General features: G+C 39.2%; 2 protein-coding genes, 1 long non-coding RNA gene and 1 pseudogene across 5 annotated transcripts; all 4 read left to right on the forward strand.

Annotated features, from left to right (window-relative positions):
• Nucleotides 1-466: 466 nt before the first annotated feature.
• On the forward strand, nt 467-3958 carry LOC146684767 (cytosolic sulfotransferase 1-like). Its single transcript, XM_085443854.1, has 8 exons — nt 467-608; nt 1419-1557; nt 1662-1784; nt 1960-2060; nt 2236-2362; nt 2438-2535; nt 3277-3451; nt 3529-3958. Exons 1-8 carry the CDS (start codon nt 588-590, stop codon nt 3639-3641), a joined length of 897 nt encoding a protein of 298 aa, XP_085299980.1. The 5' UTR covers nt 467-587; the 3' UTR covers nt 3642-3958.
• A 1859-nt stretch (nt 3959-5817) lies between these two features.
• LOC146684768 (uncharacterized) lies at nt 5818-7092 on the forward strand. Its single transcript, XR_014917052.1, has 4 exons — nt 5818-5911; nt 6340-6477; nt 6575-6898; nt 7070-7092. It is a non-coding gene; the product is annotated as an uncharacterized LOC146684768 (long non-coding RNA).
• A 455-nt stretch (nt 7093-7547) lies between these two features.
• Nucleotides 7548-10990, forward strand: LOC146684769 (cytosolic sulfotransferase 3-like). Of its 2 annotated transcripts, XM_085442909.1 has the most exons (8): nt 7548-8192; nt 8616-8754; nt 8899-9027; nt 9122-9222; nt 9389-9515; nt 9599-9696; nt 9794-9968; nt 10041-10990. In XM_085442909.1, the coding sequence occupies exons 1-8, from the start codon at nt 8100-8102 to the stop codon at nt 10151-10153; spliced, it is 975 nt and encodes a 324-aa protein (XP_085299035.1). In that variant the 5' UTR covers nt 7548-8099; the 3' UTR covers nt 10154-10990. The 2 variants fall into 2 exon arrangements, with proteins under 2 accessions (XP_085299035.1, XP_085299034.1); XM_085442908.1 differs by lacking the exon at nt 7548-8192 and having other exon boundaries at nt 8200-8754.
• A 646-nt stretch (nt 10991-11636) lies between these two features.
• Nucleotides 11637-14136, forward strand: LOC146684770 (cytosolic sulfotransferase 3-like; annotated as a pseudogene). Its single transcript, XR_014917274.1, has 6 exons — nt 11637-11643; nt 12863-13072; nt 13167-13267; nt 13439-13561; nt 13645-13742; nt 13840-14136. The product of XR_014917274.1 is annotated as a cytosolic sulfotransferase 3-like (transcript).
• Nucleotides 14137-17568: the final 3432 nt, after the last annotated feature.

Here is a 17568-nt window from a genome sequence, read left to right on the forward strand (position 1 = left end):
AAAGGCCACAAGCCCAGAAATGTTTTTACTCTCCTTGATGTGTCTTTAAAGTAGATTAACTCCAGCCAGAAAGCCTATTCTCTTTATCTACAGCTATGTTGGATTTGAAAATCAAGATTTCCTTCTGACTTTTAAAAGCTTACCTTTCAAAGGGGAACATATTTGTTCCCTCACTTAAACCTCTGTACAGTCATAAATAAAAAGCTTTGTCATTGCATGACATTGCTTTTTGTTCAGTGGTCATGTGATAATATTACTGTAACGTCATCCAAACTTCTAATCAATGTATTGTATATCATGCATTTGCAATACTGTCCATTTAAAATGTCATACCAAATAAAGTGATTTGAATGCATGATTAATGTTTTCATTGACACAATTCTAGGATTCATTTAGATCCTAGAATAGGAAAAGAAATGCTCCCAACAAAAGGATCCGGAAGTCAGGGAAGGGCTGGAATTTCAGTTCTCCCCTGGGAGGGCCCTTCTCACTGCAGCGTGTTACGTAATCAGAAGTTGCATATAAAATACTCATCTGGACAGAGAAAAATCCCAGTAAGAGAAACCAGACAAAAACCGGCAATCAGCATGTCTCTCGATCCAGAGAAGGTATGCCTGACATCTTTAAACCAAACTGTTTTTGTTGTTGCTTCAGCTAGAGTTTGCTCTAATTTTATGGTGTTTGTCTCTTGTTAAGCATGTAGAGCTAAGCTAATGACAATGGATTTATCAGTTAAAGTCGTGTAAATGCATGCATGAGCCATGTGGGTTCATTTTATTTTGCAAGTCAGAGGGTTACTTTATCAATCAGCACCAGTGTTTTTGTTGAGCAGCAGCCAGACTTCCTCTCTGAGCACACCAAGTATTTTTGTGCTGTTAACCATTTGTGATCTCGCTCTCTCTTTAAAGAGGACTTGTATAAAACAGCTTGAAGCATGATCTGACTTCATTACCCACAGATGGCACTGCAGTACCTGATTACATTACATTACATTGATTTCTCAGCCTTGATAAAGACAGCAAGAGCCCTGGTCCTCATAATATTTCAGGAAAACTTTAACAAGCCTGAGAGCAGCTGAGTGGTATTTCTATTATACATTTAACTGGTTAGTACACAAACAAAGTGTCCTCACTCTGTAGAAACAGTCAGCCATTGTAACCATTGTAAAATTTAATTTGTACCATCTGCATTCATACTATGAGTGAAATTTATAACTTGCAAACAATATTTTCCCTGCTTTATATTCTCTCTCTGTGTGTGTTTTATTTATTTATGTACATATTAACTGCATCATAAGTGATTTATTGTTGTTTTTAATCATCATGATGCACAACAAGTGTCCTTTTTGGGACAATAAAGTGAATTTAAGTACACATTCAGATTTTTTAAAAAATCTGGTTTTTGCTTTTTTCCCAAAGGCAGTTTTTCCTTCTCGACAACAACTGTTTGATTTCCATGGAGTCTCAATGATTCCCATTTTCACAACCAACTGGGAGAACGTTCAAAACTTTCAGGCCAGACCGGATGATATACTTATTGCAACATATCCCAAAGCAGGTCGGTCCAAGAAAGAGGTATAAACCTTTACAGCTCATCAAAGTGTGTGCATAGAGGTCAGTGTAGGGGTCATGTTAACTTCTTTTTCCCCCCTCTCACTTTAGGAACCACATGGGTCTCCCAGATTCTTGACCTGCTGTATTTTGGTCAGACAGAACGACAGAAAACCATCCCTATCTTTGAGAGAGTGCCCTTCCTGGAGATTGCCGTTCCACCTTTGTTTTCAGGTTTTTGATCAAATGTACCAATTTTACACAAACACCTACAAACCATTATGGATTGTTGGCCTCTTTTTCCTCAAACTTGACTAAAATCATATCGCTATGTTACCGTTGGTTAGTTGGTATTAACATTTTACACAGACAAACTTGTGTTTTTTTTCATCTTCATCCCTCCATGCAGGAAAAGACCTGGCAGACAAGCTGCCCACCACCCCTCGACTCATTAAGACTCATTTTCCTGTCCAGTTTGTGCCAAAGTCCTTCTGGGAACAAAACTGCAAGGTTGCATTTTCCTGTCTGTTGTTTGCATCAGCTCAGTGTATCATCAAGAAGCTGATAATAATACCGATAATAGTGCAGTTTTCCACTTGGCTTAAGTTAAACTTGAAGCCTACCAAGAGAATTTGAGATTCATTTGAGTTAGAGTTCGTTTTTCCTTTTTAAAAATCTTTTGTAGATTGTCTATGTAGCCCGCAATGCAAAGGACAACATGGTGTCTTTTTTCCATTTTGATCGCATGAATATTGCTCACCCAGAGCCTGGCGACTGGAGCAACTACATCCACAGATTCATGGAAGGAAAAAGTATGCATAAAATACTATATTAAAGTTATTTTCATTTACTGTATGACTGCTATTTTCCTGTTTCTGTGGCCCTAGTGGTGTTTGGCTCCTGGTATGACCATGTGAATGGCTGGTGGAAGAAGAAACAGACTTACTCAAACATTCACTACATGTTCTATGAAGATATGATTGAGGTAATCTGATTCCTTTGTGAGTTCCTTTCTCTTTACGCTACTTGCTTGAAGCTCTCATTTAGTAGCTTATAATGCTGTAATGATGGCTGTAATGTTGTGATGATACAGTTAGGTCCATAAGTATTTGGACAATGTCACATTTCTTTTGTAATTTTGCCTCTGTGTACCACCAGAAAGGCTGTTAAATCAAGCAGTCAGTTTGTTTTAACTTAAAAATAACTGGACACACTAATATAGTTACCGTATACCTATATGGACTTGCTTTGAGATGTACTTCGAGGCCTTTACTGCAGCCACCTTCAGGTGCTGCATGTGTGGATCTCTGTCTTCAGTAACTAAACTGCATGCTCTATTGGATTGAGAGCAGGTAACTGACTTTGCCACTGAAGACTATCCCCTTTCCTTCTCTTAAGAAATCTCTGGGTTGCTTCGAGTCGTTATTTGTTTATATTATGACGCACCGTCTCATCAGTTTTGCAGCATTTGGATAAATCTGAGCAGATAGTATAGCCCCGTCCACTTCTAAAACCATCCTGATACTTCTATCAGTAGACACATCATCAATAAACAGTGACTTTGTTCCACTGGCAGCTATACATGCCAAAACATCATCTCCACTATGTTTGACAGATAATGTGGTATGCTTAAGATCAGGGGTCTCCAGCTCCAGTCATCGAGAGCTACTGTCCTGCAGCCTTTAGATGCATCCCTACTCCAAATAACTCTTATCTATCTTTTCAGGACACTGAACGGGAAATAGACAAACTCTGCAGCTTCCTCAGTTTGTCCAATTCAGCTGAGGATAAGAAAATGATTGCAGGTGGAGTCCAGTTTGATAACATGAAAAAGAATGAGATGACCAACTATTCCACGTTCTCCATTTTAGATTTCAAGATTTCTCCCTTCATGAGAAAAGGTACATTGAACCATATTGTGATGCATGAGGTGATATTAGGAAAAATACCTGACTGGTTTTTATCTATGTCTCTGCAGGAAAGGTTGCTGACTGGAAGAACCACTTCACCGTCGCTCAGAATGAAGTGTTTGATGAAGACTACAAGAAGAAGATGAAAGATCCCACACTTCAGTTCCGCACTGAAATTTGAACAGAGCCAGGCATATAGAATGTAAAAAGGGTCACTGATTGACTTTATCTAAATCTTTAACTAAATCAATGTGCTTTATATTATTAATCACAAATTAAAAGGCATTTCATGTTTGAAAGTGAATATTTATGTCACTACAAACAAAAAAATATTGGACATTACCAGTAACACTGTACTGCAATACTGAAACTTTGGTGTGTAGATTAAAATGTATAAAGTAATACGAAAGTTTACTTTTTTAAGTTTTTTACTAAGTGCTAACAGCCCATTTTTTATTCTCTGTGTGTGATAAAAAAAATAAAAGGTAATGACTGGTCCATTTGTTTTGCAGGGTTTTCTATTTGATTTTATTCAGGTTTAGTTATATTTTACAGCCAGGTAAAAAATCTGCATTGTTCCGTCAAGAAATACCGAACTAGCAACAATGTATTGTTTGTGTAGCTGAAATCAATATGAATTCCTCTGTCTGGGGGGTTTTGAGAATGTGGTTTACCCAAGACAAAATGAATACAACTATTCTTATCATATTTTAATTAGTCAATACTATTTATAAACTAAATATAAAATACAAATGTACCTTATCACAGGGGATCGTCCTCCTGGCCCTGGGAGCAGTATTGTCTAATAGGGTCTCCCATTAGAAATTGGTCACAAGGGAGGCACCAGATTAAGAGTGATTCAAAACATGCTAATGGAAATTCCTGCACCGTATAATCTCACCATGGGAAATCAAGGCCCCTCTTGGAGCCAGATTGGGGAGGGAAGCTTGCCAGCTAGACTCTGGTGACTGGATCTGGATTAATGAGGCTTGTTCAGGCACAGCTTCAAGAAATCATATGAATCCACCATCCTGTGGGCCTACTATGCACAATGACAGGCACCAGGGCCAGGGTCAGTGTAATCTGGGTAGCAGGCAAAGGCAAGGGCTAGGCATATTGACAGCCCCAAAACATCACAGACTTTGTTTTGTGGGAAGTGAACTGTCTTGCTAGCAGGAAAGAAACCTAGATAACTAGATATAGTTAGGTTCACCACGACATAAGGGTCCTGGAACCAAACTGCTGGAGAAGGGCTGGACTCATTCTTTTTCCAGAGTGGCCCATGGTGAAAGGTGCTGGTGAAGTCTGACTCACACGGCCTTGGCCAGCCGCCTGAAAAGGTATACCAGAGATGTAGAAGGCAGGAGAATAAACCAGCTGTTCTCCACAGAACCATCCAAGGTGTATTCTCAGTGGCAGGGGAACAATATGAGAACAGCAGCACCACCAAGTCTGGAGATGGAGTAATACTGGAAGAGCATATGGGACAAGGATGCTATGTATAACAACAATGTTCAGTGGCTCGTGAATCTAAGGGCAGACCACAGCAACCTCCCTAAACAGGGTCCGGGGAGGCTGTTACCCTGAGCAGGGTCCAGTAACCATCACAGTGCTAGACATCCAAGAAAGGGTCTCAAGTATGAAGGGCTGGACAGCACCAGGCCTGGACATGGTTCACGGCTAAAGAAGCCAGCTGCACTCAATGAACTTCTAGCAGCACAAATGAACCAGCTGCTAGTCAATAAGAGACACCCAGAATGGTGTCTGATGTCAGAAAGGCCAGAAAGTCCTGATGCCCAAGGATCCCCAGAATGGATCAGTCCTATCTAACTACCAGCCAATAACCTGGCTCAGTACAACATGGAAGCTCCTGTCCAGGCATCATAGCGGCTAAGATGAATAGGCATATGGCTCAAAACATGAGCGGGCACAGAAGGGAATTGGCACGAGTATCAATATCAGTGGAGTGAAACACCAGGTACTGGTAGACAGAGCAGCCGAGACTACAAACCCTGGCTCAACATCCTGTGCACTGCCTGGATTGACTACAAGAAGGCCCATGACTTGATGCCCCACAACTGGATCCTTTTTGGGAATGTGCTGCAGGTCTGAATGACAGGAAAGGATGTATATTTACAAATGAAATGAAGTTGACCAGGCAAAACATGACAACATTTTGTGTTCATATTGTCTGTAATGACACACAAGTCAAAGTAAATTTAGAAATCACTAATTTCTATACTTTTCCATACTGTCCCAAATTTTTCTGATTTGGTTTTGTATGAACAAGAAGGAAGTACTGGACTTTCACAACGTAACGCAAAGCTCAGATACGCTGATAGTGGTGTGTTTCGCAACCAGACGTTTGGTAGAAAACACTCAGCTGGTGAGGGAGTAATGCATTCAAAGAAGCAAGGCAGAACCCAGATCATGTTCCTTAACCCTAAAAAGGTATGTATGATATCTCTAAACAAAGCTGTTTTAGTATCTTTTTTAGCTACAATTTGATTTCCTTTCATGGAGTTTTTACTTGTTAAGCATGTAATTCTGAGCTAAAAACAAAGAAAGTAGTTTGAACGCATGCAGGAGGAATCGATAATCAATTCATTTGACAAAATGTGAAAGTTTAAGACCGTCTTTTTGTCACTTGGCACTAGTGTTTTTGTTGAGTTCAACCAAAGACTTGATCTCTAAGCACAAGGGCTTTTGTGCCGTTAATCATTTGTTGTATCACTCTCTTTATAGAGGACTTGTAGAAATAAGCTTGAAGCACTACCTGACTTCACTACCCACAACTGCCAACACTCTTTTTCTTCTCCGCAGTCAAATCCCTGCAGTTGCTGTTCACACATTTAGTTTTTTCTCTTTTCCCCAAAAAGCTATTTTGTTTTCCAGACCAGAGCTCTTTGATTTCCATGGAGTCTCAATGACTCACTATTTTACAGACAACTGGGAGAATGTTCAGAACTTTCAGGTCAGACCAGATGATATACTTATTGCAACATATCCCAAAGCAGGTCAGTCCAACAAACGTGTACAAACTTTATAGCTCATCAAAATGTGTGTATAGAGGTCAGTGTTGGGATCAAGTTATTTGCCTCTCCCTCTTTCTAGGAACTACATGGGTCTCCCAGATCCTTGACCTGCTGTATTTTGGTCAGACGTGTCCAGAGAGGCAAAAAACCATCCCCATCTATGAAAGAGTACCCTTTCTGGAGATTGGTAACCTGAATCCAAAGATGGCATGGCAATCAGTCATATTGCTATGGTTATATTATCATGTTACCCGTTTCCCATATCAAAGTTTTCCTTACTCCATGTTCACCCCTCCATGCAGGGAAAGACCTGGCAGACAAGCTGCCCACCACCCCTCGACTCATTAAGACTCATTTTCCTGTCCAGTTTGTGCCAAAGTCCTTCTGGGAGCAAAACTGTAGGGTACAGTAACCTGTGTGCTGTTTTTCAAGAAGCTGATAATAGTACTGATAACAGTGCAATCTAAGGCAGCACGTCAGGCGTAACTTGAACCTTTAAGCCTAATAAGGAGCTCCAAAGTGTCTACTTCTGGTAAAGGTTTAAGATTTTTTTTTTCCCCCCCATCTTCTGCAGATTGTTTATGTAGCCCGCAATGCTTGTTTCCTGAAGGGGCAGCACGGCGGGTCTGTGTGCCGCGCTGGAATGGTAGCGCTGTGCAGGGTGGCTGCTGTGTTCGCTTCGGATTACTCCTCAACCCCCACCCACCCCTGTGGCTTGTCATGTCTTCACAATGTTGTGCTGTGGACATTTATGTGCTTCTTGTGCAGAGGAGTTTTTTTGTTTCCTGTTCTCATGCTGTCCTACCATGGAAGCATAGCATGAGTAGGGGTCTCTTTTTTTCCTCTTGTACTTTCCCCAGTGTAGTGTACATTTCAATGTTTTTTTCTGATTCTACCAATCTCTGACCTGTATCCCCATGTAATGTTTGTGCTATATGTGTAAGGTCGGGGGGGGTCCTATTTCACTGCAGGGCAACCTGCATGTGACGAATAAAGCTTTGATTGATTGATTGATTGATTGATTGAGAACAAGAAGAACAGAGAAATGAGATGTAGGCTAGGGACCAATGCTAAATCCACTGAGATGCTAACCTTTAAATTTGTCTTTGCTCTTAAATTTCTAACTTTTATGCTGTCTTGCTTGTTTCTGGGCCACTACGCCCTCAAAGGCATCCTTTATTTTGACACTTTTTTTTGACAAATAAAGGACAGCTCAAATTTAAAGCTGTCATTTTAAAGTCAAACAAACCTTTTCTTAATGATTTTTCATTTTTAAATGGGGATTCTCATACATTTATTCTCTTTCCATGACCCTTGTGTTTAAAAGTCTTTGGTCAGTGGTCAAACTTCTTCCAACTCATTACAAAGAACTCACAAAAAAAGATAAATAACTAAATGCACACTTATCTCTATCCAGTCTACAGCATATGATGTGCTTTTTAAAAATATTGCCTACTTAAAATTTCACACCAAATAGAACACGGAATTCATTTGAAGCACTTCAAATCCTTAAGCGAATGTGGCCACAAAAGGGTCAGGAAATCTGAAACCAGAGGGGCGGGGCTTTCAGATTACATGTGGAAGTGAGCGCAGCTAACAATGGTATGTTATGCAACCAGAAAAGGAGGAGAATTTTTCTTACAACACCAAAAGCCAGGCAGAAACCAACAATGAACATATCACTTAGTGCTGAGAAGGTATGTATGGTATCTCTAAACAAAACAGTTTGATGTTTTTAGCTACAGGTTGCTTTCCTGTTGTGGAGTTTGTTTCTTGTTAAGCATGTGAGGCTGAGCTATTAAAAAAGAAAGCGGTTTTAAATGCACGTAGAAGCAACCTATATTTTATTTGTTTTTCCAATGTTTGAAGCTTTAAGACTTTCTCTTTGTCACTTGGAACCAGTGTTTTTGTTAAGTTCAGCCAAAGACTTGATCTCTGAGCACACTGTGTGCTTTTGTGCTGTTAATCATTTGTTGTGTCACTCAGAAGTAGAAACAAATCTGAATTCACTACCCACAACTGCCAACACTAGTTTCTCTTTTTCTTCTCCGCAGTCAAATCCCTGCAGTTGCTGTTCACACACTCTAATGTTAGTTTTTTCTTTTCTTTTTCCCCAAAAGGCAATTTTGTCTTCCAGACCAGAGCTCTTTGATTTCCATGGAGTCTCAATGACTCACTATTTTACAGACAACTGGGAGAATGTTCAGAACTTTCAGGCCAGACCAGATGATATACTTATTGCAACATATCCCAAAGCAGGTCAGTCCAACAAACGTGTACAAAAATTATGGCTCATCAAAATGTGTGTATAGAGGTCAGTGTTGGGATCAAGTTTATTTGCCTCTCTCTCTCTCTCTCTCTCTTTCTCTCTCTCTCTCTCTCTCTCTCTCTCCCCCTTTCTAGGAACTACATGGGTCTCCCAGATCCTTGACCTGCTGTATTTTGGTCAGACGTGTCCAGAGAGGCAAAAAACCATCCCCATCTATGAAAGAGTACCCTTTCTGGAGATTGCCATCCCATCTTTGGATTCAGGTTACCAATCAGTCATATTGCTATGGTTATATTATCATGTTACCTGTTTCCCATATCAAAGTTTTCCTTACTCCATGTTCACCCCTCCATGCAGGGAAAGACCTGGCAGACAAGCTGCCCACCACCCCTCGACTCATTAAGACTCATTTTCCTGTCCAGTTTGTGCCAAAGTCCTTCTGGGAGCAAAACTGTAGGGTACAGTAACCTGTGTGCTGTTTTTCAAGAAGCTGATAATAGTACTGATAACAGTGCAATCTAAGGCAGCACGTCAGGCGTAACTTGAACCTTTAAGCCTAATAAGGAGCTCCAAAGTGTCTACTTCTGGTAAAGGTTTAAGATTTCTTTTTTCCATCTTCTGCAGATTGTTTATGTAGCCCGCAATGCAAAGGACAACATGGTGTCTTATTTCCACTTTGATCGCATGAATGTGGTTGAGCCAGAGGCTGGAGAATGGAATAACTACTTCCAAAGATTTTTGGAAGGACAAAGTATGCATAAATAATACAGTTATCCTTCGTGTGAGGTGTAGATCTTTTCCTCTCATTGCTTAAGTGTTGTTCTTTGATCTTAGTGGTATTTGGCTCCTGGTATGACCATGTGAATGGCTGGTGGAAGAAGAAACAGACTTACTCAAATATTCATTACATGTTCTATGAAGATATGATTGAGGTAATCTGATTTCTTCATTGGCACTTTCTTCTGCATGTTCTCATGCTCTCATCCAGGCGGTTTTAATGCTGCGATTAATTCCATGATGTGTTTCCAGGACACTGAACGTGAAATAGACAAACTCTGCAGCTTCCTCGGTTTGTCTCGTTCACCTGAGGAGAAGAAAATGATCTCAGGTGGAGTCCAGTTTGATAACATGAAAAAGAATGAGATGGCCAACTATTCTACAGCCCCGGTTATGAATTTCAAGATTTCTCCCTTCATGAGAAAAGGTACAGTGAACAGTAATGTGATGCATTTGGTAACATTAGGAAAAATACCTGAATTATTATTTTTTTCTGCAGGGAAGGTTGGCGACTGGAAGAACCACTTCACCGTCGCTCAGAATGACGTTTTTGATGAAGACTACAAGAAGAAGATGAAAGATCCCACACTTCAGTTCCGCACTGAAATTTGAACAGAGCCAGGCATACAGACTGGATATAGTCTGAAAAAAATGAAGTATGAAATAAGCCAGAAGTGCTGATCTGTTTATTGAAATAAATAAACTTACAAATCACAAACTTATGAATCATCAGTTAACAGGAATGTCATCTCTGACAGTGAATATTTAAGACATGTATGTGCCCAAAACAGCCCATACCGTCTTGACTTTTTAAAAAGATCAAACAGATACTGCTGAACAGTACTGTTTAACAAAACAAGATCTTAATCTGACCAAAATTGAATCTTCATTTTTCTGGTTTTGATTGCAGTTGGCATACTTTGATGTTGCATCACTGTTGTCTTCAGTTTCATTATTGTTTCATTGATGTCCGTAGTCTTCTTAGTTGTACATGAATGCATGATTTATACTTATTACACACTCGCTTTACTCATTAGGGTACATCTGTTCAACTGCTCGTTAACGCACAGATCCAATCAGCCAATCGCATGGCAGCAACTCTGTGTTTAAAAAGAAAATCAGAATGGCATGGTTGCTAAGCTGGTCTAAGTAATTCAGTGGGACTACAAGGATTTTCCAGCAAATAGAGACAAAAAAGGAAAATAGCCAATGAGCAGCACTTACCTGGGTGTAAATGACATGTTGATGTGTTAGGAGCTCAGAGAAGAATGATTAGACTGATTGAACCTAACAGGAAAGCACTAAAATAACCACTTGTTATAGCCAAGGTAAGCAGAAGAGCATCTCTGAACACACAGTTGAAGACCACAGTGGGCCCCACTAATATCACCTAAGAACAGGAAACTGAGGATATAATTTGTACGTGCTCACCAAAATTGGAGGATGGGGGGGAAAAAAATGTGTGGGCACATTTTCTTGGTACACTGAACATTGTTTAAATGCCACAACCTACCTTAGTACTGCTGCTGACCATTTCCATCTTGAACATTACCTCCAGTCTGCTGTTTCTATTTTCTAGGCCCCTTGCTTCTCCCCTCCCCTTTTGATCCCCTTTTGTTGCATCACTCAGTTTGTTCCATTTGTTTAGGCCTGTCCTACTACTATGTGAATCAGTGACAAAATTTGCTTTGCATTATACATTTTGAAAAGATACATGTTTCAATGCCTGGAACCAACACATTAATTTTAATACACTATATTTATAGGAAACACAACGGTTATCTACGTTACTGATCTGCAGTATTTTGGTCAGAAAACATAGTTCTGTCAAAACAAGGCAACATACACCAAGTACCAAAGTCTGACTCAGCAGAAACAAAAGCATGGGGAACAGGGGTTATACTGGGATTTAGGATGTAGGGGAAGCCTAAGAATTTCTACATCAGGGTACACCTCAAGCTAAACAAACTAATTTGTAGTCTTTGTGGACAGGCTGCACCGTTAGATTAACAATAAAAAATTTTCTCTCAGTTTTGGACAGTACTGGTTATATGTTACAGACATAGTCTCTATCGAACATGTTAGCATACCATCCATGGCTAGTAAGTCATCTGTGGAATCATGTGAGCAGTGAAATTATTTTTCCATGCACTTTAAGGACTTCCTTCCATGACTAGACGAGTCAGTTCCTGCTGGCCATTAGGAAAAAAACAAAAACAAAAAAAACAGCTTGAGGCACTTTCTTAAATTTGAGAAAATGTCATTAATTTTCTGAAGTTTCCAGACAAACAAGCTACAGTTAGTTTTGTAGTTTTGCCTCTGTACATCACTGCAGCAGATATTAAATCAAACCATAAATATGCGCTCGAAGTTCAGGCTTTTAGCTTCAATTCAAGAAATCTTGCCCAAACTAAACTGTGTAAGAATTACCTCCATTTCTATACACAACCTTCATTTTCAGAAGCTCAAAATTATTCAGACAACTGACTAACAAGCAGTTTCATGGTCAGGTGGTTTGCGTGATAGTCAATGAGAAATGACGCAGATAAATTGCAAGCTTGTAATGCTTGCAGTGAGGCTAGAACAAGAAGAACAGAGAAATGAGATGTAGGCTAGGGACCAATGCTAAATCCATTGAGATGCTAACCTTTAAATTTGTCTTTGCTCTTAAATTTCTAACTTCTATGCTGTCTTGCTTGTTTCTGGGCCACTACGCCCTCAAAGGCATCCTTTATTTTGACACTTTTTTTTGACAAATAAAGGACAGCTCAATTTTAAAGCTGTCATTTTAAAGTCAAACAAACCTTTTCTTAATGATTTTTCATTTTTAAATGGGGATTCTCATACATTTATTCTCTTTCCATGACCCTGGTGTGTTTAAAACTCTTTGGTCAGTGGTCAAACTTCTTCCAACTCATTAGAAAAAACTCACAAAAAAGATAAATAACTAAATGCACACTTATCTCTATCCAGTCTAGTAGTGAAGTGTCCTGTGTGTCGAAGCGTCTCGGGGGCGTTTTGTGAAGCACGTATCGAGGCTTGCTTTGATTACGTATGCAGTGACGTTCGAGGCCTCGCGGGCAGTCCGTACCACGTGACTGATTCAGGGACCGGTTCACCGGTTCGCGCCAGATTCGAAATAAAATGGGCAGCAAAACACAGCTGATTTCCCATCACATTGTGTTGTGGAATTGGATTACGTACGTGTTACATAGTTACTTGAGCATTTCTTCTTTGATGGAACCAGCAAGGAAGACATTTTTTTTTAAATTTCATCTCTCCTAATAAAGTATGCACACAGTAATACATATCACAAATGAGTGTACAAAAACTATGGCTCATCAAAATGTGTGTATAGAGGTCAGTGTTGGGATCAAGTTATTTGCCTCTCTCTCTTTCTAGGAACTACATGGGTCTCCCAGATCCTTGACCTGCTGTATTTTGGTCAGACGTGTCCAGAGAGGCAAAAAACCATCCCCATCTATGAAAGAGTACCCTTTCTGGAGATTGCCATCCCATCTTTGGATTCAGGTTACCGATCAGTCATATTGCTATGGTTATATTATCATGCTACCTGTTTCCCATATCAAAGTTTTCCTTACTCCATGTTCACCCCTCCATGCAGGGAAAGACCTGGCAGACAAGCTGCCCACCACCCCTCGACTCATTAAGACTCATTTTCCTGTCCAGTTTGTGCCAAAGTCCTTCTGGGAGCAAAACTGTAGGGTACAGTAACCTGTGTGCTGTTTTTCAAGAAGCTGATAATAGTACTGATAACAGTGCAATCTAAGGCAGCACGTCAGGCGTAACTTGAACCTTTAAGCCTAATAAGGAGCTCCAAAGTGTCTACTTCTGGTAAAGGTTTAAGATTTTTTTTTTCCCCCCCATCTTCTGCAGATTGTTTATGTAGCCCGCAATGCAAAGGACAACATGGTGTCTTATTTCCACTTTGATCGCATGAATGTGGTTGAGCCAGAGGCTGGAGAATGGATAACTTCCACAGATTTTTGGAAGGACAAAGTATGCATAAATAATACAGTTATCCTTCGTGTGAGGTGTAGATCTTTTCCTCTCATTGCTTAAGTGTTGTTCTTTGATCTTAGTGGTATTTGGCTCCTGGTATGACCATGTGAATGGCTGGTGGAAGAAGAAACAGACTTACTCAAATATTCATTACATGTTCTATGAAGATATGATTGAGGTAATCTGATTTCTTCATTGGCACTTTCTTCTGCATGTTCTCATGCTCTCATCCAGGCGGTTTTAATGTTGCGATTAATTCCATGATGTGTTTCCAGGACACTGAATGGGAAATAGACAAACTCTGCAGCTTCCTCGGTTTGTCTTGTTCTGCTGAGGAGAAGAAAATGATCTCAGGTGGAGTCCAGTTTGATAACAGAATGAGATGGCCAACTATTCTACAGCCCCGGTTATGGACAGAGATGGGCAGTAACGTGTTAGTTGTAATGCGTTACTGTAATCTGATTACTTTTTCAAGTAACGAGTAAAGTAAGGGATTACTATTGCAAAAACGGTAATTAGATTACCGTTACTTTCCCGTAGTGTTACTGCGTTACTAAAACTGTGTTGTTGTTTTTTTTGTTTTTTTTGTTTTTTTTGCGAGAATGTCTCACGACAGTGACGTAAGCGAGTGCGCCGTTAGTGACAACAGCTGTGTGCAGATCAACAATGGATCACATATCGATTGTGGGAGAGAGTATGAGCGTGCAGCGTTTAAAGCGTGGAAGTACTGACCTTTGAGTTTGATTCCATAAAAAGTGACAAAAACATTAGCGTCCATCGTGCGTGGGAAGAAAACTTCTTTTTACAGCGAAAAAAAACCCTAAACTTCCAAGCAAGCACTGAGTGCGCAACGACGTAATGGGAAATTCACAGAGAAACTCGCGGATTCTTCAACTTACCGCGGCACACCTGCACCAGGGTAAACCTCCGCCTACCGTAGTCCTGCTTTACAGGTGAAAATAGAGCAACAGGACCGCTGAGTCTTTGACTTTATTTATTTTCTGCTGTGTTTTACTTGCATCTATTTGAAAGAGTGAGTGTAAACACACACAAAAAAATTTATTTTATGTGCTGGAATGTGTAGAAAATAGATTTAAATGTTAAACTAATTTATTCAAGTCAGAGAATGTTGCATATAATTAAATTTTTGCTTGATGCATAAAGTTAAAAGATTAAAACTGATAAAAACAAGTTAAAAAAAGAGACTTTTCCATTTGATTATATTTTGTATGATGGATTATGTAGGAAAAAGTAGAATTGGGCTGAAAGATCTATCACTTTATCACCTCTTCAGGTTGTAAATTGTATTTTTAAAAAGTAACTAAGTAATTACTTTTGAAAATAAGTAATCAGTAAAGTAACGGGATTACTTTTTGGGGGAAGTAATTAGTTACTGATTACTTTTTTCAAGTAACTTGACCAACACTGGTTATGGATTTCAAGATTTCTCCCTTCATGAGAAAAGGTACACACCTAACAGTAATGTGATGCATTTGGTAACATTAGGGGAAAATACCTGTATTATTATTATTATTATTATTATTATTATATTATTTATTTATTTATTTTTTATTTATTTATTTTCTGCAGGGAAGGTTGGCGACTGGAAGAACCACTTCACCGTCGCTCAGAATGACGTTTTTGATGAAGACTACAAGAAGATGAAAGATCCCACACTTCAGTTCTGCACTGAAATTTGAACAGAGCCAGGCATACAGACTGGATATAGTATGCAGCTACTGCTGTGCAGTGTGTATTACAAAGATCTCATCTAAACAAACTGTGGCATACATGTGACAGAATTATACAGTGGAATAATAAACACTCCAAATACCTTAATTTTACGTGTACACGTTGTGCTTTTATTGTAAAACCTGATGATCAATGCATGGAAGCCAAAAGCACAGTGAGGGGCTGTATTGTCAATTTATTTCTGCACTTGAGCTCAAGATTGCAAACTTTGTTCTCGAAAAGAAAGTTATTCCAAGCCAAACATAAACAGCAAACTATGACCAAGTGTCATCGTGGCTCCAGCCTTAAGTAGACCGCCTGATTGATTGATTGATTGATTGATTGATTGGTAATTTATTTCAACATGTGAACTGATAGAGTTGTATTGTTGATTGTCATTTATGCTTAGAAATATTTAACCATAGATGCTTAGAAGTGTATAATTAATTGTGTAGTGATAAGTTGTGTGATCTTTAACAGGCTACAGAGGCTTGGTGTGCATTCCTGGAATGCACACCTGCATCTTGGGGGCATGGGAAAAGTTTGCATCTTGCCTTATAGTTTTATGGTAGGATTAACGTAGTTACATTTGTTCTAGTCTTGCTTTTCTGTTTAGATGAACTGCTGGACTTCCTTACCGGGGGGGTCTAGTCTACCCTCTTCCTAACCAAGGATGTTTGCTTGTGTGCTTTTATGACCCTTTGATCAGCAGTACCCCCCCCCCCCCCCCCCCCCCCCCCCACACACACACACACACGGTACTCTTTGTGTGTATGTAGACGTCATATGTTAATGACCCTATGCATATTCATGTAACCTCAATAAAAGGATAGTGTACGGGAGAACGGACGAGAGCTACTGGGGTCAAGCGAAGGGACGGCGCTCTGTCCAGTCTCTCCCGTGCACGAGTACCATGAAGAAGTTTGCCTACTTGCGTCTTGCTTGCAGTGTAATTATATTGTCTTAACGTTCCAGCGAATAGGTTCAAGCTACAAACCTAACATGAACAATATACAAGTACATTTAGAAAAGAAATGAGAGAAAAAAAATATACTATACAAATTACATACAAAAAAACATTCTGATTAATTTACATGTTGAAAGGGAGTGGGAAGAAGTATACACTTATTTAATCCCACCCCTGTCCCATAAATTATCAGTGAATATTTAGTCAGCTTCCTTACTGATATAATTTGTAATAAAAATAGTGAACAGATTTCTGATATACTATATACTATAATATCACATCATGAATTTTTTGTTTGTTTGTTTTTAAATAGAGACATTCACTTAATTTAAATATTTTCCTTTTCTTTATAGATCGAGAAGATCATATTTTTATAACTCTTTTTGAACAGTTTTATGTTTGGACATTGCTTTAATTCCATATTCAGTTTGTTCCATAGTTTCACTCCTTGAACAGAAACACAAAAGCCTTTTCTTGTAGTACGTACCTTCATTGTTTTGAAGTTACAAAAACCCCTTAAATTATAACTTCCTTCTTTCAAAAAAAACATACTCTGAATATTACCTGGCAGTTCTTTATTTTTTGCTTTGAATAGAATTTGTGCTGTTTGGAATTTCACTATATCGTCAATTTTCAATATTTCAGACTGCAAAAATAGTGAGTTTGTATGTTCCCTATAACCTGCATTGTGGATGATTCGAATTGCTTTCTTTTGAAGAGTAAAAAGTGAATGTAATGTGGTTTTATAGTTATTGCCCCAGACCTCTGCACAATAGCTTAAGTATGGTGAAACCAGTGAACAGTAGAGAATATGAAGTGATGTTCTGTCGAATACCTGTTTTGCCTTGTTTAGTACTGCAATGCTTCGTGATACTTTGGAATGAATATATCTTACGTGAGCTCTCCAGTTAAGTTTTTCATCTATTATTACCCCCAGAAATTATCTAACGAGCCACAGGTGAATGTGATCAGTGACTCACTGACCCGCCGGCAGGAAGGTGGGTAATCAGGAAGAGCCACTACTGATGGGAAGATAAAAATAACTCCCACAAACATACAAACACTGCTAGGAAAGAGAGAAGGGGGAGGTGGGCTAGTGCAAGAAACTTGGAAACCATGACAGATTATGTTCATGCAGTCTGAACCTCAATCTCTTAAAAGTTGTACATTAAGCAACACAAACTGTTCCATAATGCTCAGGAAATGCAACAAAGTGTGCTAGAAATAAAGATCATAATAATATATTGGAAAGCATGAAAAAACAAAATGAAACCAGTACACTTTAAATACAACACTAATGCCTTTC

Source organism: Copadichromis virginalis, linkage group LG20, assembly GCF_057382275.1.
Source record: "Copadichromis virginalis isolate Kocher_CV1m ecotype Utaka linkage group LG20, C_Virginalis_male_GT1.1, whole genome shotgun sequence".
Taxonomy (NCBI): Eukaryota; Metazoa; Chordata; class Actinopteri; order Cichliformes; family Cichlidae; genus Copadichromis; species Copadichromis virginalis.